This window comes from Oryctolagus cuniculus, chromosome 1 (assembly GCF_964237555.1).
Source record: "Oryctolagus cuniculus chromosome 1, mOryCun1.1, whole genome shotgun sequence".
Taxonomy (NCBI): Eukaryota; Metazoa; Chordata; class Mammalia; order Lagomorpha; family Leporidae; genus Oryctolagus; species Oryctolagus cuniculus.
The window spans coordinates 197,251,410-197,273,187 of NC_091432.1; the positions used below are offsets into that span (position 1 = coordinate 197,251,410).

Sequence of the window (21,778 nt, forward strand, 5' to 3'; positions counted from 1 at the left end):
ATTATTTTATTTATTTGAAAGAGAGAGAGAGAGAGGGAGAGTCTTCCATCCGATGGTTCACTCCCCAGATGGCCACAATGGCTGGAGCTGCGCCAGTCCAAAGGCAGGAGCCAGGAGCCTTCCTCTGGGTCTCCCACATGGGTACAGGGGCCCAAGATTTGGGCCATCCTCCGTTGCTTTTCCAGGCCATAGCAGAGAGCTGATTGGAAGAGGAGCAGCCGGGACTAGAAACCGGTGCCCATATGGGATGCCAGTGCTTCAGGCCAGGGCTTTAACCTGCTGTGTCACAGTGCTGGCCCCAGTGACTATCATTTCATTATCATTTAAAAATCTCATACAAGGATTACTTCAGAAAGTCTGGGAAAAATGGATGGAATTACAAGGTAAGTTATTTTGGCACAAAAGATTTTGAAATCCATGCATAGTTTTTTTTTTTTTTTCCCCCCTTTTTTAAATACTTCACTTTTGGGGGTCTTCAAAAAGTTCAAGGAAAAATTTAAAAAAAACTGCATGGATTTCCAAATTTCTTTGCCCAAAATAAACTTACACTAGTTACAACATGTCTGAACAGAAGTGTGAGGCACCAAGAAGGATAAAGTATCAGTTTGAAAAGAGCCCGTCAGAGCAACATGAATTCTGCTAAAACCGAAGCAAGTGCAAGCGTCAGTTTCCTGCTGAATCTGGAGGAAGAAGGGTGAAATCACTGCTGTTTTACAAAAACTTTATGGGGACAGTGCCCCAAAGAAACCAGCAGCTTACAAGTGAATAATTCATTTAAAGAAGGGACAAGACAGTGAGGAAGGCAGGCGAAGCTCTCAGTGACAAAACCATCCACATCAATGTGCCAGGAAAAAATTAATCATGTTCATGCGAAAATGGAAGAGGACCAATGATTCGCAGTAGAAAGAGTAACCAGCAGACACTATAGACATCTCTCATGGTTCAGTGTACACAGTTCTGACTGAAAAAATTAAATGGATGGTGGCAAGTGTTCGGTGGGCAATTAGCTATCCGTGTCCCACGTCAGAGAGCCTGGGTTCGAGTTCCGGCTCTGCTCCTTATTCCAGCTTCCTGCTAATGTGCGTCGTGGGAGGCAGCAGTCTATGGCTCAGGTATCTGGGGCTCTATGGGATATCCGGATTGAATTCCCAGCTCCTGGCTTTAGTCTGACCCATCTGTGGCTGTTAGGGCTTTTGGCAAGTGAAACAGTGGCTGGGAGATCTGTCTCTGCCTTTCAAATAAATAAGTTAAAATCGGGGGGGAAAAAAAAAACTTGTGGGGGCAAATTTCCTGAGTGCCAACATTGTAGTGCTTGGATCAGCTGCAGATAAGAGCAAAGCTTTCAATGGAAATTTTAAATGTTTCTTCAGAGAATTCTAAGAGATGAAACATGGCTTTACCAGAATGATCTGAAGACAAGCACAGTGAAAGCAGTAGCAGCCAAGAGGGAGGTAGAGTGTTCCGTAGGAAGACTGGTCACCAGCAGATTTCGTGCTGTTTTGGGGAGGCATAGTATTTCCCTTTTTGCTTTCAGGAGGCCCCCCAAAAATAGTAACTTGTGCTTATCAGGAGAGTGTCTTGAGAAAGAGCCAAAGCCTGAAAGCCTCCCCAGCGTCCTCTCTACCACAGTGCCTCTGCTCACTGTTACCAAATCAGGCCAGTTTTGGATGTTTCAGTGGGAAATTGTTACATGTCTACCTTATGGTCCTGGTTTGGCTCTACTTCATAATCGTAAAAAGGATCTTTCAGGGGCACCCATTTTCTACACTGCACACACACTGCAGCGACGTGATTAAACTCCCAGGACCCCCCAGTTCTTTTGAAAAATATATTGAATTTGATGGGGCTTATGTTGGAAATAGCTTTTACATTTTTATCTTTTAATTCCCTTTTTCCAATGTACTTTTAAAAGTCCTTTCATACCCGCCCACCCCCGGTCTTGTTTCTGAATGTCATTTTAAATGACTAACAATCATGCTGTTTATTGTGCACCTACCTAATATCCCATGTTGGATATTTAGGTTGCCTCTAATGTTTATTACAAATGCTGAGATTAATATTAATATTCCTTGCCTATAGTTGTTAGCTTTTTTTATTTCTTTATATTATCACTCAGAGCTGATGAGCAGATAAACGAATCTGAACAGTTTTCAAGCTTTACCTTTAGTAGATTTCCCTAGAGTGATTTCCCCAGCAGGTTATGTGAGAGTTTTCTGTACATCTTTTAAAATAGATAGTCTTACTGTTTTTTAACATGTAATTTGTTACAAGTATATTCCTACATCCCACCAGGTGTTCAGGAGGCTTCTTGGCTGGGCATGTCACGTGAGAGCTGACACTGCTCTTTGCTGTTGGTATTGTTGAGCTCAGGGTAGAGCCTATCTCTGAAGAGAGAATTTTTGGCTCTGCTACATGGGGATAGATTGATGTGATTCATTCCCTAGGCCCTGTCACGACTCCTGTAACCTAATGACAGCCCTGTGACTGGGGTGCTGAGAGCATTTTGTGGGTAAAATGATTAAGAGGAACAGAATGAAATTTTTTATAAGATTATTTATAGGGACGGCACAGTGCCAGCATCCCATTTGGGCGCCGGTTTGAGTCCCTGGTGCTCCACTTCTGATCCAGCTCTCTGCTATGGTCCTGGAAAAGCAGTGGTTGATGGCCCAAGTCCTTGGACCCCTGCACCTGCGTGGGAGACCCAAAAGATCCTGGCTCTGGATCGGTGTAGCTCCAGCCTTTGCAGCTAATTGGGGAGTGAATCAGCAGATGGAAGACCTCTCTCTCTCTGCCTCTCCCTCTGTCTTTGAAACTCTTTCAAATGAATAAATAAAAAAAATTTTTTTAAAAAGATTATTTATTTGAAAGAGTTAGAGAGCTTCAATCCACTGGTTCACTCCCCAGATGACCACAACAGATAGGGCTGGGCCAGGCTGAAGCCAGGAGCCAGAAGCTTTGCAGGTCTCCCACATGGGTACAGGGGCCTAAGCACTTGGGCCATCTTCCACTGCTTTTTCAGGCCTTTAGCAGGGGCTGGACTAAAAGTGGAACAGCCAAGACATTAACTGCCAGTGTTACAAGAGTCAGCTTTACCCACTATGCCAGCAGCCCCTAGAATGAGTTTTTAGGGTCTTATGTAGTCACACTGGCTTTCCTCAACAGACTTTGAGGAGGACATCTGGTTACAGCTGTGTAATTCTGATCTAACTTCTAGGACAGAGGGCTCCCTGGTGCTTAACTTTCTTCCAACCCCCTACTGTCTTATAAAAAAGAAAACAAAATTTTTTTGACAGGCAGAGTGGACAGTAAGAGAGAGAGAGAGAGAGAAAGGTCTTCCTTTTGCCGTTGGTTCACCCTCCAATGGCCGCCACGGCCAGTGTGCTGCGGCCGGTGCATCGCGCTAATCCGAAGGCAGGAGCCAGGTACTTCTGGTCTCCCATGTGGGTGCAGGGCCCAAGGATTTGGGCCATCCTCCACTGCACTCCCAGGCCATAGCAGAGAGCTGGCCTGGAAGAGGGGCAACTGGAACAGAATCCGGCACCCCGACTGGGACTAGAACCCAGAGAAAACAAAATTCTAAAACATTGCTTTCTGGTCCCTGGGCCAAGCTGTAGAACTGCTTGTAACCATGTTCCTGTGATAGATGGCCGCTTTGGTCTGGGTGTGAGCTGCCTTCGTGCTCAGGCCTGTTTTTCTGTAAGTGGTGGGAAGAGTCACAGGAACGTGGACACCCATCAGATTGGGGTGGGGTCCAGGGGCATGGAGCAGGTTCACTGTAGGCAGGACAGTGGCAGGGCCCTAGCGTCCCCATTCTAGACTTTGGGGCTAAGCCTGGTATAGCTCATCTTACTTCAGTTTTGGCTCTGGAACATGAAGAGTGGTAGGTAGTGTGGGGCAGAGCAGGGTCCCCTCAAAACACTAGGGTCCTGACGACTTGGACATGCATGGGAACAGCACTTGCAGCCTCTGCCCAGCACAGACAGTAACAAGGATTTGGACTGGGATACGTTAGCTCCAAAGTGGGAATGCTGGCAGTGAAGGGTCCCTTCAAGTCTGATAAAAGATAATGGTGCCCTGGGGGGATGCCACTGTGTCCTGCCACTGGGCAGTCTTAGAACTCTTTTTCTCCAACTCAAGCCCAGGGGATTTGGGCCTAGGGGGGGATGTGGCTGTTGTGCTTCCTCATCCTGCAAGGTGAGTTGAAGACAGAGTAAGACCTGCAGGTGTCTTCCCAGCATCTCTCTCCTCCTCAGCTGGCACTTCCTACCCCTCTGCAGAACATCTAGCCAGCAACATGGCCCTTTCTCCTAAGCAGACTCCTTGACTGAGGGCTTGACTCGTGTTAGAAGTGGCAAACCCCTGGACTGGGCCATCACAGTGACAGGTCTGCTGGGGCCCGTCTTTTCCTCTCACCTTGATCCTCTTATTTCTCCAACACCAGGTTGCCCCTCCTAATTTCTCAACGTCACAAGTGCCCAGCTGTCCCCAGGCCTATTCTGAACTGCAGACATTGTCCCCCAGCGAGCGGCAGTGTGTGGAGACAGTGGTCAACATGGGCTACTCATACGAGTGTGTCATGAGAGCCCTGAAGAAGAAAGGAGAGAATATTGAGCAGGTGAGTGAGTGGTCAGCACAGGAGCAGGTGCTCAGCCAGGAGACTTGGGACCTCTGGAGGTGGTGAGTGTCGGGCTCTGCTCCTGTGCACCCACCTCCCTTCCTGTGGGCTTGTGGGGACCCAGGCAGGTGTTCTGTCGGAGAAGCGAGCACCTCACCAGCAGTTTCTCTTCTGGAGGCTGCTCTAGAACCCAGGCTTAGAGAGAGCCTTGGGAGTACTGGAACTGTTGGACCGTTACCCAGTCCTCGCCAACCCCTGCCCCATAAAGGGCCAGACTAGGAGTGGGTCCCAGGTCATCTTCTAGACATTTCTTTCCATTTACACTTGTCCAGGCAGTCAGTAGGGTACTGGAGTCTAACACTCTGGGGACATTTTCTGACTTGGGCTGTGCAGGTGACATTCTGGGAGATGTGAGTCAGCTGTGGCTACAACTCCTTTGCAAAACGGCTGCTCATATTTAGAAAGGTATATACACCTCTCTGTTCTGTAAGTAGTCACTGAGGCCCCGCTGCATTGGATACAGTTCAAGGCACACTCAAGTCCTGTCCGGAAACTGGTAGCCTGGGTGGACTGGGAGCAGACTTGTTTGCGTAGTGACAGTAGGTGTCCAAACTTCCTCTTTGTTTTCTTAGATTCTCGACTATCTCTTTGCACACGGACAGCTTTGCGAGAAGGGCTTTGACCCTCTGTTAGTGGAAGAGGCTTTGGAAATGCAACAGTGTTCAGAAGAAAAGGTGAGACCCTTCAGGCTTCATGGGAACCCCCTGGAAAAGAGGAAGCGTCCTTCTCTCCCTTGGTCACAGGCTGCTTCCCTTGCCAAGGAACTGCAGGGTGGTCTCATGTCTAGGCAGGCTCTGCTCGACTTGGGGAATACATGGGCTTATCTAGAATCCCAGTGAGGGGAAGGGAGAATTGACTTGGGCCGAAAGCCAAACTTCCGATGACCAGGAGGATCACTAGTCTCACCACCTACCTTGATCCCTGGAGAACAGCTGTTTTGGAGGTCAGTGGCCTGCCTCAGTCAGTATGGGTGGAAGGACCCAGATAGAGGTCAGCAGGAGGTGGGCTGAGCTAAGGGTGGCTCTTGAAGGGTGGCAGGCTTTGGTGTCAAACCTGCGTGACCTGGTTTCCTCCACCACCACCCTTTCTTCCTGAAGAACCTCAGGGAGACTGAGGTGGCTCTGGCTAGAGGGATGCAGAACCCCCGTGACCTCCAGGCCCCTTCCAGACAAAATGCTCCGTTGCTCTGTTGTGTTGGATGGCTGGGCCCTTTAATCTGTGTTCTCTTATGTCCCTTAGATGATGGAGTTTCTTCAGTTAATGAGCAAGTTTAAGGAAATGGGCTTTGAACTGAAGGACATTAAGGAAGCTTTGGTATTACACAACAATGACCAGGACAATGCTTTGGAAGACCTCATGGCCCGGGCAGGAGCCAGCTGAGACCAGGCCCTGCTACAGCCCTGCCACGGAACCACCACCCCCAGGAAGCCCCTGCAGAGCCCGCCTGTGGGGAAGGCGAAGGGGACACTTCTGGATTTTCTTTTGGGACTTAAGACGGTCAGGCGTGGAGACTGTGCTTGTCAATCTCCATGAGCGCAGGGCCCGAGCTGGGGAGAAGCGGGAAGATTTGGGCATGCTAATGCCCCCAGACCTGTCCTGGCTCCTTCTCTATTAAACATGTTTGTATCTTGAGAAGTGTCCTTCCCACCTGGGCCCTCCAGAAAGACTAGCTTGGTCTTCTCTTGGGTCTTTACGTCCTCAGCCCTGGCCTGGCCACCAAGAGGAGTCAGGGAAAAGTGGGGGAGAGGGCCAAACTCAGTGCTGCTTTGGGGCTAGATGCTTCTCCCTCCCCACACTAGTGGACGGAACTCTAATCCAAGTTGAGTACAAGTGAAAGGTTCTTCCGGGGTTTCAGTCCCCCCTCAACAAAGCCTCTTAGTGTTACACTGGTTCTGCAATGTCTGCGGTGCGAAGAATGCACTTTTATCCAGGGGGCCTGAGTTTCTCTTTCGCCAGGCAGTCACTACGCTTCCCTGCCCCAGCCTGCCTCTCCTGGTGTGGTTTGGACCACAGTCTCTGCTGCCCAGGGTTACAGAGCCCCTGCTCTAGGAAACAGTTGTCAGTTTAACCCTTGGCCCCTTCGCAGCACATTCAGTGGGGAGACAACAGGCCACAGTGCCGTCACCCAGCACTAACTCCACTTCTGTTCTTGGACAGCCTCTCCCCCCTGCAGCCCACTGCTTTAGAATGACACAAGTAACACCTAGTCATAGAAATCAGTCTCTTTGGTTTTGTATTATGTTGAACGTTAAAAATCTAAATACAAAGAATATACAGTCTTGAATCTAAAATAATTTGCTAACTATTTTGATTCTTCAGAGAGTACTACTAATAAAAATCTAAAAGGTATATCCTGCCATGCTAATTTCTTTATTGTCAAGGGCTGTTTTAGTGAGGGGTGGAGTGGGTGGTAAGGGAGTTCCTGTGTAGATTTGCTGGGGGTGGAACATGACCTAACCTGCTTCTGTCATTTCAGTACTTTCTTCCTACTCCAGGCCTGCGAGACCCAGGAACTGGCCCCTGCAAAGGCAGGTCCAGACAAGTGCCTTTTTAAACCTGACCTATCTCAGTCTCTGGCAGAGGACATCGACTCTGCGGTTAAGACTTACTGGAAGTGAGATAGATTGGGCCTTCAGGAGATGGAGGAAATCCCTTTTCCCGTGAGCAGCATCAGGCGTTTATGTGCTATTTGAGTACGATAGAACTAGATGCATCCCTCAAGTTTCTTGTCCTTATTTTTAGCGCTGTTCCACCATCCCTCTTGGGCTCTCCACAAAGAGTGGGTCTCGGGTTTTTTAAATGATCATGTGTGTAGGGGCTGCGGAGCCTTAGGGCCAAGAAGCACCAAGATGGAAGCAGGATGCCCTCTGGTGGTCAAAGAGTGGTTAGGGCCAGAATGCTGCAGACTGGAAAAAGCTACTTGGTTGACTTGGCCTTTTAACTAAGCCCTCCTTTTAAAACATTAAAAAGTTACTCTTTACCTGAAGGAAATTAAAGGTCACACAGCAATGGCCCAGGCTGTGATAAATCTCAGTTTGTCCCTGGACGGCCTTGGAAAGTGATGGGCACTTGGAGACTTCTTCCTGCTGAAGAGACAGACAACAAGCAGTACCCAGAACTATGTATAAATTGAGTCACTGTTGACTGGAGTACTCCGTGCCAAGGCCTGTGAGAGGCGGTGTAGCTGGAGTGGCCAGGGTGCCCGGGACAGCACACCTGGGATGGAGCCTTTGGAGCCTTGCTTGAGACCCTCCAGCTCCTCAAGGATTCCATGAAGGGTGTGAATGAGGAAGCATGGGGCACTGGATAGCCCTGTCACCCCGCAAAGGTCAGAGATGTGAAAAAGAACGCAGTGACATGGACACCCTCTTTTTTTTTTTTTTTTCTCAAAACTAGACTGCAGGAAGGGAAGGGAACTGTAAGCCAAAAGCCATCACATCAGCTACTGAAGACATCTCAAGGTTTATTCATTTAAAAATTTCAAAACTGTTTTAGTTTAGGGCCAGTGTTTACATCTTTGAAGACAGAACTCAGCTGATAAAGCTTCTGGGTCAGCAGGTTGTCCGTCCTTCCCTAGATTGTGACCTCTGACCTCCAGAGGTCAGATACCACTAACTACCCCGTCCTCCAGTCCTTGAATTTAACAACATCCACAGGGTGTCAGGTCCAATTGTATGCCCTCAGGCAAGGATTTAGTAAAGCATTCTCTTCTAGCTCTAAACTCCCTTTCTTATAGCTGCTCCGTACTTGGGGCTGGGAGGGACAGAGGCTCATCGAAGGCCATGTGTGTAGAGATGAGGCTAGCACAGGCGGTACCAGGTGGTTCTGGCATGTGCAGGGAGGACTTGGCGGGCCGCCTCCAGCCCAAGGGTCGGGCACAGGGACTTGCACTACCCGCACCGTCCCATCCAGGATCTTGCTTTAAGACACTGCTGTCCTCTCAGGGGTTGCGGCTGGCCTGTGGCAAGTGAGGTATAACTGCAGCTGGCTCCTCAGACTCTGGATGCACTTGGATTTCAGGGCCATGATTTCATCCAGCTGGGTCACAAAGTCTTCAAAATCCTGAGAAAAGAAACAGGACAAATGGAGCTTTTGTTCTGTTTTGCCCTCCACCAGATCTCTTTTTCTACTTCCTTCTCTAAACAGGAAGATTTCAGAATTCACCACTACCAGCAGCAGCAGCTGAGAAACCATCAGGATTGTTGCAATGGCACGGGATGGGGCCCAGTCTTCTGCGTGTGAGACACTTTCCAGATAAAGGTGTATTCTGATAGAAATGCCTCTGGTTGGGGCCAGTGCTGTGGCAAAGTAGGCTAAGCCTCTGTAGCACTGGCATCCCATAGGGGCACCCGTTCGTGTCCTAGCTGCTCCTTTTCCGATCCAGCTCTCTGCTGTGGCCTGGAGAAGTAGCAGAAGATGGCCTAAGTAGTTGGGCCCCTGCACCTGCGTGGGAGACCCCGAGGAAGCTTCTGGCTCCTGGCTTCAGATCAGGCTAGCTCTGACCATTGCAGCCATTTGGGGAGTAAACCAGTGAATGGAAGATCTCTCTCTCCCTAACTCTCAAAAAATAAATAAATAAATAAAAATCATAAAAAAAAGAAATGCCTCTGATGGCATGTGGGTGTTATTAAGAGTCACAGGAAGAGGCCCCAATAAACCACTAGGAAGGCAGAGTGGTTGGGGATAGAAGCTGAGAACATTTTAGCCTGAGAATGCGGAGTATAGCACCATATTCCAACAGTACCTGTCCTGAGTAGCAAGCTGTACTGGCCAGGCAGGAGGCGGCACAAGGCCCAGCAGTGGTGTGTAACAGCCCCCATATGCTGCACATGACTACGGTAAACCAGGTTGTCCATCAGACAAGTTGCAAGCCAATTCTCAACAGCCCCAAGTGTTCCACCAAGGCCACTTACATTAGATGCTAGCTGGCTCACCAGAGTCTCCTCCTTGAAGCCCAGCTCGGCCATTTCATCCAGCTGTTCCTGGTGTGCCTGAATGACCACCTGCCTGGGAACACCAGAGGGACACAATGATTCTCTTGGCTCCCCATCTTCTCCTGGGCAGCTGTCTGGAGCTAAGCCTCAATTCTAGGCATAATCTGCATTTGCCCAAAGTGGTCAAGGCTTTGCGCAAAGCCAGCTCATCACTTACCTCCTCTCACTTGTTCTCAGGACTAGTCAAGGGATCCAGGAGTACCAGCGAGAAAAGGGGGAGTGCTGGGGCTCTCAAGCTGTCCCCTGCCCCCCAGCCACACTGAGCGATGGGCTAGGTGCTGCTGCTTCACAGCTGTGCAGCAGGAAGGTTCTCAAGGCTGCAACCACACTGCAGCAGGCATCCGGGGCACAAGTGGAGCCTGCTGCCTAGTCTCCTGACATTTCTACTTCCTGTGGGGGACACAGGGACAAAAGCCGGGGACTGGGGCTAAAAATGGAAGGCTCTGCCTTTTTTCAGACTCTAGTGATGGGAAGACACCATGGAGCAGCAAGACAGTCCACCAGGGTGGGCTGCTTTTTGTCCATGACAAAACATTGAGCTGGGGTGAGAGTGGGGGTACCAAAGGGGCTCTTGGGGAGAAAGCCCAACTTACTGTGCTTGTGCTACAGTGGGTTGATGGAGCGTCCTGAGTGTCCTTGCAGCCTCAGGAGAGCGGCCAGGGGCCAGGGGAGAGTTGGGCTTTGCTAAGCACCTGGAGATAGGCCTTTGCTTGAGCCACAGGATGTCCTCGTCGCAGCAGGGCAACTTCGAGTCTGCAGAGGAACCAAGCTCCTGCCAACCGAGCCCTGCAGGATGTTCTCTCTCCTGGGCCCAGCATCGGTCAGCCACTTCATTTCTTTCTGTTCGTGTAGGTCCAGAACAGGGTACCCCAATATGCAAGGTAGAAAAGGGCTTTCCTGGGAAACCCCAGGAGCCACCCAGCTCGCTCTCAGCATCGTACCGCTCACCACCCACATGGTCCTGGGAGAAGAGTGCAGTCTCTCTGCTCAGGCAGGCCTCTCCCAGGCCAGCCTCCCTGTAGGGCAGCTTGTCAGGTGGGTGCTGACGAATGGGTGATGGGGACAAAGCTGGCAGACCACCACCAGGCTTATCATCAGGAGGAGATGAGGACAGCCACAGGTGTCCAGTTGCTGAAGACACTGGCAAGGCGGCTGCCTCTATATCACCAGATGCTGCTGTGCAGCCCACAGCTGGTCCCACTGTGCTCTCTGGCGCTAGTCTGTGCACAGCCCCTCCCTGGACCTCATCATCTGGGTTCTCCAGGAGGGACACTGTGAGGGGAGCCATCAGGCCAGAAGCACAGTCGGAGCCCACCCCTGACTGCCCCGCAGAGCCCTCTTGGAAAGGACTGCTGCTTTCCTCCGTCCTGCCTGCCTCAGCCGGGCAGTCTTCACAGACTTCTCCTGGGGGTGTGGTGCTTGTGTCTCTTTGGTCTGGGGACATGGAGCAAGCGAAGCCGTCTTCCCCCGGGCACGAGGAGCTGTCTTCTGCCTGCCCAGGAATCCCACTCCTGAAAGCGTCCTGTCTGCCATCAAAGGCTGGACCTCTACCTCTTTTCTCACTCACTACGAAATCTACCTGTGGGCAGCAAGGCCTCTCGGCCAGGCTGTCTCCTGGAGAAGGCCCCGAGCAGGTGGAGTCTCTGCTCCAATCCAAGGGCACCTTCCCTGGGCTGTGGCTATGATCGAATGCTGCTCTTCTGTGGCTCTGGGGGTCCCTGGAGTATACCCAGCCTTCAGCTTTCTCCTCACCGCCTGCCCTGGGGCTAAAAAGGAGACTCTGAGGCCTTTCTGACATGCGTTCCTCAGGACCTTGGCCCCCGCTCTGATGAAGGAAGAACGAGCCTTCACTCTTCTCCAGAGTGCTCCTCTGACTGGACACATGTGAAAATGAATCTTCACTGAAATCGCTGTCATCAAGGTCCTCAGCTTGGGCTCCATCATGGCTCTCAGAGTGACACTGGAATAGAGGAGGGGTCTCATTATGCAGCCGAACCTCTGGGGGCCTGAACTGGCATACAAACCTTTCCAGTGGTTGATACTTTAACTTCTGTTGGAGGAGAGGCGGCTGCTGGAACTGCTGGTGATAAAAACGCAAATGTTCCTCTCTCTCTCTCTGATGTGGGGGGATGTCTGTCCAAGTTCCAGGAGCAGGCCTGGCAGACACGCCTGCCTTGTCCTCTAAGTGGCAGGTGCTTCCAAAGGAGCGCTCGACTCGTGACATAAGCTGCTTCTGTACTGGCTGCACAGTCTGCACTTTCTTGCACTTGGCAGGTAGCTTACCATGCACTAGGCCTTCTGGGCATGGGGTCCTGCTTCCCCATGTAAGGGTAGTTTTGTTGCCCATTTGACTTTTCTCAGAGCCCAGTGGTGTGGACTCCTCTTCCTTTTTTTTAGCCAGAAGACCAGAACGCATGGTTCCTTTCGCAGGGCCAGACTGTATGACCCACTCCTGGGGAGGACTGCCTCTGGAGCCCCCCCTTTTACCAGGGACTTTAGGTACAGAAGCAAAAGGGATATTGGGTGGGTGGCTGGCCAGAGGATTGCTCTTCCCTCTTGTGGAGCCAGATGCTACCGTGAGTGACTGTGGAAGGCCCAGCTTTACTTTTTTGGGAGAATATTTGTCCCCTGGCAGGACCACGGCGGGGCTCTGAATTCGTTTTGGAGAGGAGTTTCCTGATGACTGACTTCGACTGGTGGCTGAAGCACAGCACTTAATGCCTTTCTTTAGCTCTTTGACCCTGCAAATAAACCATTGTATAGTAAATGTGTATTCTCACACGTTCTGCAATTCCTTTTCTATAGCTTTCATGGAAAACTAAAAACAATGAAAGTATTACAAGAATTGGCAGGGATTTTTTTTTTTTAATATGGGAGAGAGTAAGGAAAAGGGACATTCTATTTCAGCATGACATATCTGCCCTGCACCTGAAGAAAAGAGGGCTGGGCTGGCACAATGGTGCCGCAGGGAAAATTGCCACTTGAAATGCTGGCATCCCAAATTGGAGCGCTGCTTCAAGTCCCGGCTGCTCTGCTTCTAACCCAGCTCCCTGCAAATACACCTGGGAAAGCAGTGGATGATGGCCCAAGTACTTGGACCTTGCCACCCACATAGGAACCCAAGTGGAGTTCCAGGTTCTTGGCTTCAGTCTGGCGGCTGTCACAGCCATCTGGGGAGTAAACTAGTGGATGGAAGGTGTGTGTGTGTGTTGTGTGTCTGTCACTCTTTCAAATAAACAAAAAGCTGTGTCTTTGAGGACATAAAAATACATCCAACATTTCATCAGAATGAAAGAGTTTTACAAATCACTGCAGCCCAAGTGAGGGCCAGGCCAGGGAAGCCAGTGTCAGAACTGCACTATATCAGGGCATAACAAGTATACAGAAAATAAAAGATAAGTTAATTTGGTATATTTTTAAAGTAAAGTAGGAATTTTTTGAAAGAATGCATGTAATTTGAATCTTTTTTTTTTTTTTCAATTATGCGGCTGGTGCTGTGGCGTAGCAGGTAAAACCGCCACCTGTAGTGCCGGCTTTCCATATGGGTGCTGGTTCAAGTCCTGGCTGCTCCACTACTGATCCAGTTCTCTGTTTTGGCCTGAGAAAGCAGCAGAAGATGGCCCAACTCCTTGGGTCCCTGCACCTGTGTGGGAGACCCGGAGGAAGCTCCTGGCTCCTGGCTCTGGATTGGTGCAGCTCCGGCTGTTGCAGCCATCTGGGGAGTGAACCATCAGATGGAGGACCTCTTTCTCTCTCTCCCTACTTCTGCCTCTCTGTAACTCTGCCTTTCAAATAAATAAATCTTTTAAAAAACTGATTTATTTGGAAAGTAGAGCCACAGAGAGGAAGAGACAGAGTTAGACAGAAAGATACCTTTTACACATTGTTCAGTCCCAAAATGACCATAACAGTCAAGTCTGGGCCAGGCTGAAGCCAGGAGCCTTGAACTCCATCCAGGTCTCCCAGATGGGTAGCAGAGGCCCAAGCACTTAAGCCACATTCTGCTGCTTTCCCAAGCACAGTATCAGGGAGCTGGATAGAAAGGAACAGTCAGGACTTCAACTAGTGCCCCTATGGGAGTGCCAGCATTGCAGGTAGGGCTTAACTTACTATACACCAGCCCCTATTTTATTCTAATTTATTTGAAAGGAAGAAAGGCAGAGAGCTTCTAACCTCTGGTTCATTTCCCAAATGCCTGCAACAGCTGAGGCTGGCCCAGGCTGAAGCCAGGATCTGGATCTTAATCTGCATCTCCCACACTGGTGGCAGTGACCCAAGTACTGGAGTCATCACTTGTTGCCTCTCAGGGTGTACACTAGCAGGAAGCTGGGCCATTAGCAGGGCTGGGATTTGAATCCAAGCACTCCAACATGGGATGCAGGCTATTATAAGTGTTAGATAACTGCTGCATCACAGTGCTTGCCCTTGTACAAAAAATTCTGAGATACATGCTTAAAGCTGGGGGCGTGGAGGGGTGGTGGGGGAGGGGTTGTTTTCTAAAATGTTCACAGGAAAGGTGTAACATGTCTGCTTGCTCTCTCCTACATAGTGCTAAGTGATTCTGTCTTGGCAAATAATAGGTATTCTATCTCTTATAAATTGGGCTGAGGCTAATCAGTAGAAGAAAATTCTACTGAAAATCCTACTCCAAGTTAAACTTCCATTTTACACTAGCCATTGAAAAGCCACTGATGGAGTCAACTTCTGAAGGAATGTGTCATCTTCCTCTTAATACAGCTGCACACTCAGGGCCTGCCAGGTGGCGTTCCTTATAGCACTAATTACTTCAAGAACAAGGTTGAAGAGCTCAAGGTCAGGACTTCACATGTGTGTGAGATATTGCATACACACTCACATGTATGCAGATACACACATGCACTCACAAAGCCTGCTGCCTAGGAGCTGACTTACCGGTCAGCATAGCGCAAGGTATTCAGAGTGTGTTCAGTGGCCACATGGCTTGGTGAAATGTTGGCGATCATACAGGTTTTGGCGTTGCCAACGAAAGAGTCCTTCAAGACCTGTTTAAAACAGAAGGCAGGTCATAAAGCCAACTAACAAGGGCATAGCAAATGCCTCCTAAGTACAGAGCCCTGCGCCACATTTCCCCTCTGTCCACAAAGAGGCAATTCACAAAATACCAATGATCAATAAACACAGAAAAAAGTACTCAACACCATTAACCAAAGAAATTAAAATAAACCATTTTTAAAAAACTAGTATTTTTTGCCAGTAAGATGAAAAAATACTGATGATTTCTGTGCACTGTGAGGGCCCAGGGAAATACATGGACATGAACCATGCACCATGAACTGGGATAATCTCCTGCAATAGGCAATATGGACCCAAATATAAAAAATATACACACCATTGGTTTGGCAATTACACTTTTATGACTTTATATTAAGCAGGTAATTGCTCAAATGACCAAAAAAAGTATACATAGGATACTCATTTCAAAATTATTTATAATACAGAGTTAGAAATAATTTAGGAGTCTATAAACATGTAAACATGGAACAAACAACTATAATATAACCATTAAACATGATTATGTATATCTGTACTGAAGAACATGTAGAAGCCAGAGCTGTGTATAGCAGGTTAAGCCTCTGCCTGTGGCACCAGCATCTCACATGGGTGCCAATTTATGTTCCAGCTGCTCCTCTTCCAAACCAGCTCTCTGCTTATGGCCTGGGAAAGCAGTGGAAGATGGCCCAAGTGCTTGGGTCCCTGCACCCACATGGGAGACCTGGACAGAGCTCCAGGCTCCTGGTCTTGGCCCAGCTCAGCCCTGGACACTGTGGCCATTTGGGGAGTGAATCAGTAGATGGAAGCTCGCTCGCTCTCTCTTCCCCTTTCCCTTCCCCCCCCCCCTCCCTCCCTCATCCTTCCTCCCACCTCTCCCTGTAAATAAATAATTCTTAAAAATAAACCTTTGAGTGAAAAAGGTGTATGATTCTATAACTCTGTGTAGCTACATGGGCAGAGGGATGACTGGAAGGATGCTCACTATAATGTGGAAGCAATTATTACTGGGTGGGTGGGGGAGTTTTAAGGCCTTTTGTATTTTCTTTGTATTTGTACATACTGTTTGGATTATTTTAAAATTCACAGAAACACATTTTCTGGAGATAGCAAACGTTTTAAAAAATGATAGTGCTCGGACTTACCTCCAATGGTGGAACTAGAAATGTGCCAGGGGATTTCAACTCAATCTTACCAAGGAGGCAGGTACCAATGCTAGTGCACTTGGTAAAGTGATAAGTATGAATACACAACCGATCAAAAAGATAGGGTAAGTGTCGAAGAGATTTCACAAATAAGACCAGTGTAAGTAAATAATGGATAGAATTAAAAGGGAGAGAATGATCCTGCGGGGGAAGCAGGACACACAGCAGACTCATAGAATGGCAAACGCCCAAAACAGCACTCCTGCCTCAGAATCAACCCTTGGGACATTCGGATCTGGCTAAAAGGTCCATGAGAGTCTCTCAGGCATGGAAAGCCATGACACGGTGGCAAAAAACAATCTAAATGAAAGATCCTGGTGAACAAGACCCCAGCAGAAGGAACAGGCCATCAAGGAGAGAGGCGCCTTTCTCTGAAGGGAGGAAGGAACCTCCACTGTGATATGGCCTTGACTAAACAAGTTCAGAGTTGGTGAACTCAAGGGGCTTCCATAGCCTAGACAGCTCATGGCAAGAGCCTCGGGTGATTGCTGACGTCATAAATAAGAGTGCCAATTGTTAAAACAACAACGGGAGTCACTGGGTACATGCTCCCCACGTAGGATCTCTGTCCTTAATGAAACTTAAAAACAACACTACTAGTCAAACAATACCCTATACCTTGTGCGGTTGTTTGAGGGCAGCCTGTTGAAATCCTTGCTTAGTATATACTAAGTTGATCTTCTGTATATGAAGGTAATTGAAAATGAAACTCGATGAAGGGTGGGATGGGAGAGGGAGTGGGAGAGGGGAGGGCCGCGGGAGGGAGGGAGGGAGGTTGGGGGGGAAGCCACAACAATACAAAAGTTGCACTTTGTAAATTCACATTTATTAAATAAAAAAAATAAACACACACACACACACACAAAATGATAGTGCTAAGGCAGGCTTGGGACTAACCCTGTAAGAAGGTTCAAAGTCATGTTCGAAAAGATAAAATCTAACAGCTGAGTTATTTTTGTTTTAAAAATTTATTGGCTTGGCCGGCGCCGCGGCTCACTAGGCTAATCCTCCGCCTTGCGGCGCCGGCACACCGGGTTCTAGTCCCGGTCGGGGCGCCGGATTCTGTCCCGGTTGCCCCTCTTCCAGGCCAGCCCTCTGCTGTGGCCAGGGAGTGCAGTGGAGGATGGCCCAGGTGCTTGGGCCCTGCACCCCATGGGAGACCAGGAAAAGCACCTGGCTCCTGGCTCCTGCCATCGGATCAGCGCGGTGCGCCGGCCACAGCGCGCCGGCCGCGGAGGCCATTGGAGGGTGAACCAACGGCAAAGGAAGACCTTTCTCTCTGTCTCTCTCTCTCACTGTCCACTCTGCCTGTCAAAAAAAAAAAAAAAAAAAAAAAAAAAAAAAAATTTATTGGCTGGCGCTGCAGCTCACTAGGCTAATCCTCCGCCTGTGGCGCCAGCACCCCGGGTTCTAGTCCCGGTCGGGGCGCCAGATTCTGTCCCGGTTGCTCCTCTTCCAATCCAGCTCTCTGCTGTGGCCCGGGGAGGGGGGCAGTGGAGGATGGCCCAAGTGCTTGGGCCCTGCACCCGCATGGGAGACCAGGAGGAGGCACCTGGCTCCTGGCTTTGGATCGGCGCAGCACGCCAGCCGTAGTGGCCATTGGGGGGTGAACCAATGGAAAAGGAAGACATTTCTCTGTCTACTCTGTCAAAAAAAAAAAAAAATTATTTTATTTGAAAGGCAGAGTGACAGAGGGACAGATAAAGACAGACAGACATCTTCCATCTGCTGGTTCACTCCCCAAAGGGTGAAGCCAGGAGCCTGGAACGGTATCTGGTCTCCCACTTGTGTAGCAGGGGCCCAAGCACTTGGACCATCTTCCACTGCTTTCCCAGGCACAACAGCAGGGAGCTGAATCAGAAGTGGAGAGCCAAGGCTCAAACTGGCACTCACATGGGATGCCAGCGTTGCAAACAGTGGCTTAGCCCACTGTGCCACATCATTGGCCCCATGCAGCTGAGTCATTATAGGTCCTATGAGGCCACTAGCCTACAGCACAAAGTAAAAATCCCTCTCACAAGTTAGGCTGGCTTCATTCTGCAGCACACAGATCCTCTTCTAGGTCTGCTTCTAGTGCACAGGACATGGTGCTCAAAGGAACCCAGGGTATCCATAATCATCTTCACAGGGGTCTATACCTAGACAGACCCCTCCCCATGCCACTCTCCTGCAGCCATTACAGATACTGTTTCATTGTCTACTGGTGTTGTCTGTTAATAAAGAGGCACATTTTCACGATGAAAAAGCAAGATAAAATTACTTACAGTTCAGAATAGTCATAATTTGCAAAATTTTTTGTGTAGTTTTTCTTTTATTGCATATTGTTTTGATAAAATAGTAAGTTCACTGGCATCATGGCATAGTAGGCTAAGCCTCCGCCTGTGGTGTTGGCATCCCATATGGGCACCAGTTCAAGCCCTGGCTGCTCCGCTTCTGATCCAGCTTCTGCTAATAGCCTAGAAAAGCAGTGTACCCTCCTGCACCCACATGGGAGACCCAAAAGAAGCTCCTGGCTTCAGATGGGCCCAGCTCCTGTCATTGCGGCCATTTGGGGAGTGAACCAACGAATGGAAGACCTTTCTCTGTCTCTCCCTCTCTCTGTAACTCTGCCTGTCAAATAAATAAATAAAATCTTTTAAAAAAGAAGAAAAATGCAGAAGTACAAATACCACTTGATTTCTTAACAAGGCATCGAATTCAGTCACCCTTAGAAGCAAAAATTATATATAAATATACATATAAAAAGAAACTGGAAGTTCTGGGGCTGGTGCTACTATGGCATAGTGGGTAAAGCCACCACCTGCAGCACTGGCATCCCATATGGGGCCAGTTTGAGATCTGGCTGCTCCACTTCTGATCCAGCTTCCTGCTAATGCACTTGGGAAAGCAGTGGAGGAGGGCCCAAGTGCTTTGGGCCCCTGCACCCATGTGGGAGACCTGGAGGAAGCTCCTGGCTTCTGATTGGCTCAGCTTTGACTGGGGAGTGAACCAGTGGATAGAAGACTCTCACTGTCTCTGCCTCTAACTCTGCCTTTCAAATAAAATAAATAAATCTTTAAGCAAAAAAAAAAACCATTAAGTTCTATAGTCATAATCTTATAACATGAAAAGTTAGTTTCACCTTTATCCCCATAACTACTCTGCTGGATATATTCAATGCTAACTATTTCTTCTTGGGAAAATGCTTTAAAATCACACAGGTAATTACATTATTACAGTGTTCTACAGTTTGTTGTGTACATCACAATAGAGCATGGTTATCTTTCAGTATATGTAAAAATCTCTCTCATTCTTTTTAACTGTACCATTGTACTGAAAACACTGGTCTAAGCCTTATAGCCAACCAAGAAAGGGCCAAGTACAACCATACTACCTCTTCAAAGATTCCATGACTCCACTCAATCAGCAAAAGTGTTGCTGTCCCTTTGGACTCCAGCTACTGGGTATTGCAGAGCTCTCTGTCTGAATAAGTCCCTCTCTAAAGTCCTCGTAGATTGAGAGCTCCTGGGAGGAAAGTGGCTCCTCTCCTTCTCTTGAAAGCACCTTGTCCTGCTGGCAATGAATGCTGTCTGAATGAACAAATGAGTGGAAGATGGAAAAAATGAATCAACCAGGACAAACTCAAGGGGCACATTCAGCTTACCTGAGTTAATTTGCTTTGCCTGAAAGGAGTATGGGCATGTTCCTGATCCAGTGCTCGGATACATTCCTTCAGCTGCAAAATGGAAGAACAACAATCAAATCAAGGATGACATACACAAAGAGTTAAGAGATCAGATGCTACATCCATAGCAAGCTTATTTTTCTTAAGTGAGGGAGGGGGGCGGTAAGAGTTTGGTGCAGCAGTTAAGATGCCTCTTGGGACACTCGCATTCCATATTGGAGTGCCTGGGGTCAGGTTCTGGCTCTGCTTCTAATTCCAGCTACCTGGCAGTGCATACCCTGGGAGGCATCAGGTGTGGGCTCAAGTAGTTGGGTCCTTGCTACCCACATGGGAGAACTGAACTGAGTTCCTGACTCCTGACTTCAAACTAATCCTGACCCTGCTCCAGCTGTTGAAGGAATTTGGAGAGTGAACCCAGAGGCAGGAGATCTCTTTTAATTTATGGGTCAAAGAGAAACAGAAGTCACTGTGAAAGAGCTCCAAACAGCCAAATCTGGTACCATTTGAGCAACAAAATAAATGACAGAAATAGATTATAATCCAATGAATAAAGGAAATATCTATTCACTGATATGAGAGGTCTTCAAAAAGCTCACGCAGTAGGTGAGCAGCAGAGGTGTGCACATTTGAGACACGAGCTGGGATGGCTGTGTGGTTTAGACGCCAGTTGGGATGCTTTTGTTCCGTATCAGAGTACCTGGGTTCAATCCCTGGCTCTGGCTCCTGTTGGTGAAGACCCTGGGGGGCAGCAGTGATGCTCAAGTGGTTGGGTTCCTACTATCCATGTGGGAGATCTGTATTGAGCACCCAGCTCCTGGCTAAGTCTTCAAATCAGATCCAGACCCAGTCAGCTGTTGTGGGCATTTGGGTTGTGAGCTAGTGGATGGGGAGCTTGCTCTGCCTATCTCTTTGATTCTCTAACAAATAAAATTTGTAAAAAAGCTCATGGTGGCAGGGAGGGTGGTATTGTGGCACAATGGGTTACATTGTCACTTGCAACGCTGGCATATCAGAATGCTAGTTCAAGTCCTGGTTAATCTACTCCCAGCCCTGCTAATGTGTGTGCGAAGGCAGTGGGGGATGGCCCAAATGGTTGGGCCCTGCTACCCAAATAAAAGACCAGGATAGAGTTCTTGGTTACTGGCTTCAGCCTGGCATAGCCCTGGCTTCTTACAGCCACTTGAGGCATGAAAGAGGGAATGAAAGACCTGTCTCTCCTTTTCTGTTACTCTCCCTTTCAAATATAAAAACATTTTTAAAAAGGATCATGGAAAATGTCTATTACAAAAAAAACCTGCATTTAAAAAGTTTTTGCATCAAAATAAACTTAGCTATTAATACCATTTCTCATGAACTTTTTTTAAGATTTATTGTATTTATTAGAGAGTTACAGAGAGAGAGGTAGAGCGAGAGAGCAAGAGAGCGAGAGAGCGGTCTTCTATCTATCTACTGGTTCATTCCCCAAATGGCCACAACGGCCAGAGCTGAACTAATTTGAAGCCAGGAACTTCTTCCAGGTCTCCCACGCAGATGCAGGTGCCCAAGCACTTGGACCATCTTATACTGCTTTTGCAGACCATAGCAGAGAGCTGGATCAGAAGTGGAGCAGCCAGGACTCAAACTGGTGCTCATATGGGATGCTGGCGCTGCAGGTCGAGGCTTCAACCCACTGTGCCACAGTGCTGGCCCCTCTCATGAACCTTTTTTTTTTTAAAAAAAAAAAAAGATTATTTATTTATTTACAGAGAGAGAGAGGGAGAGACAAAGAGATCTTCTACATGCTGCTTCACTCCCCAACTGGTGGCAAGAGCCAGGGCTGGGGCAGGCAAAAGCCAGGAGCCATGAACATATGGGTCTCCCACGTAAAGGGAGTCATCTTGCGCTGCTTTCCCAGGCACATTAGCAGGGAGCTGGATTGGAAGTGGAGCAGCGGGACTCGAATTAGCACCCACACGGGATGCCTGCATCACAAGTGATGCCTTAACTGCTATACCACATGGCCAATCCTATGAGCTTTTTGAAGTGCACTCATATAATAATTTAATAAACTGGGGAGAAAGCGCAGTTTTTTCTCACAGCAGAGTTCCAACTAATCAACGAAGAATGACAGGAATTCCATCAGGTAAACACCATGCTAATAAATGTTGCAGGTAAGAAGTATCAAGAGATGCTAAAATTAGAGAGTAAAAGGCTGTTATAAAACAAGGTATTT

The 21,778-nt window shown here is 48.5% G+C and overlaps 2 protein-coding genes across 12 annotated transcripts in view; one reads left to right on the top strand and one right to left on the bottom strand.

The window, feature by feature from the left end:
* UBAP1 (ubiquitin associated protein 1) overlaps window positions 1-7,024 on the top strand; it is a 128,934-nt gene extending 121,910 nt beyond the window's left edge. For all 9 annotated transcript variants that reach the window (XM_070053455.1, XM_070053459.1, XM_070053450.1 and 6 more), the window contains 3 exons: window positions 4,442-4,615; window positions 5,248-5,349; window positions 5,915-7,024. In XM_070053455.1, coding sequence (XP_069909556.1) covers window positions 4,442-4,615; window positions 5,248-5,349; window positions 5,915-6,055 — 417 coding nt within the window. In that variant the 3' untranslated portion in view covers window positions 6,056-7,024. The remainder of the gene's footprint in view (window positions 1-4,441; window positions 4,616-5,247; window positions 5,350-5,914) is intronic.
* A 1,094-nt stretch (window positions 7,025-8,118) lies between these two features.
* Window positions 8,119-21,778, bottom strand: part of KIF24 (kinesin family member 24) — an 89,906-nt gene continuing 76,246 nt past the window's right edge. For all 3 annotated transcript variants that reach the window (XM_008274282.4, XM_002708025.5, XM_051856828.2), the window contains 5 exons: window positions 19,546-19,617; window positions 14,581-14,690; window positions 10,263-12,410; window positions 9,589-9,682; window positions 8,119-8,737 (listed from right to left, as the gene is read on the bottom strand). In XM_008274282.4, coding sequence (XP_008272504.2) covers window positions 8,597-8,737; window positions 9,589-9,682; window positions 10,263-12,410; window positions 14,581-14,690; window positions 19,546-19,617 — 2,565 coding nt within the window. In that variant the 3' untranslated portion in view covers window positions 8,119-8,596. The remainder of the gene's footprint in view (window positions 8,738-9,588; window positions 9,683-10,262; window positions 12,411-14,580; window positions 14,691-19,545; window positions 19,618-21,778) is intronic.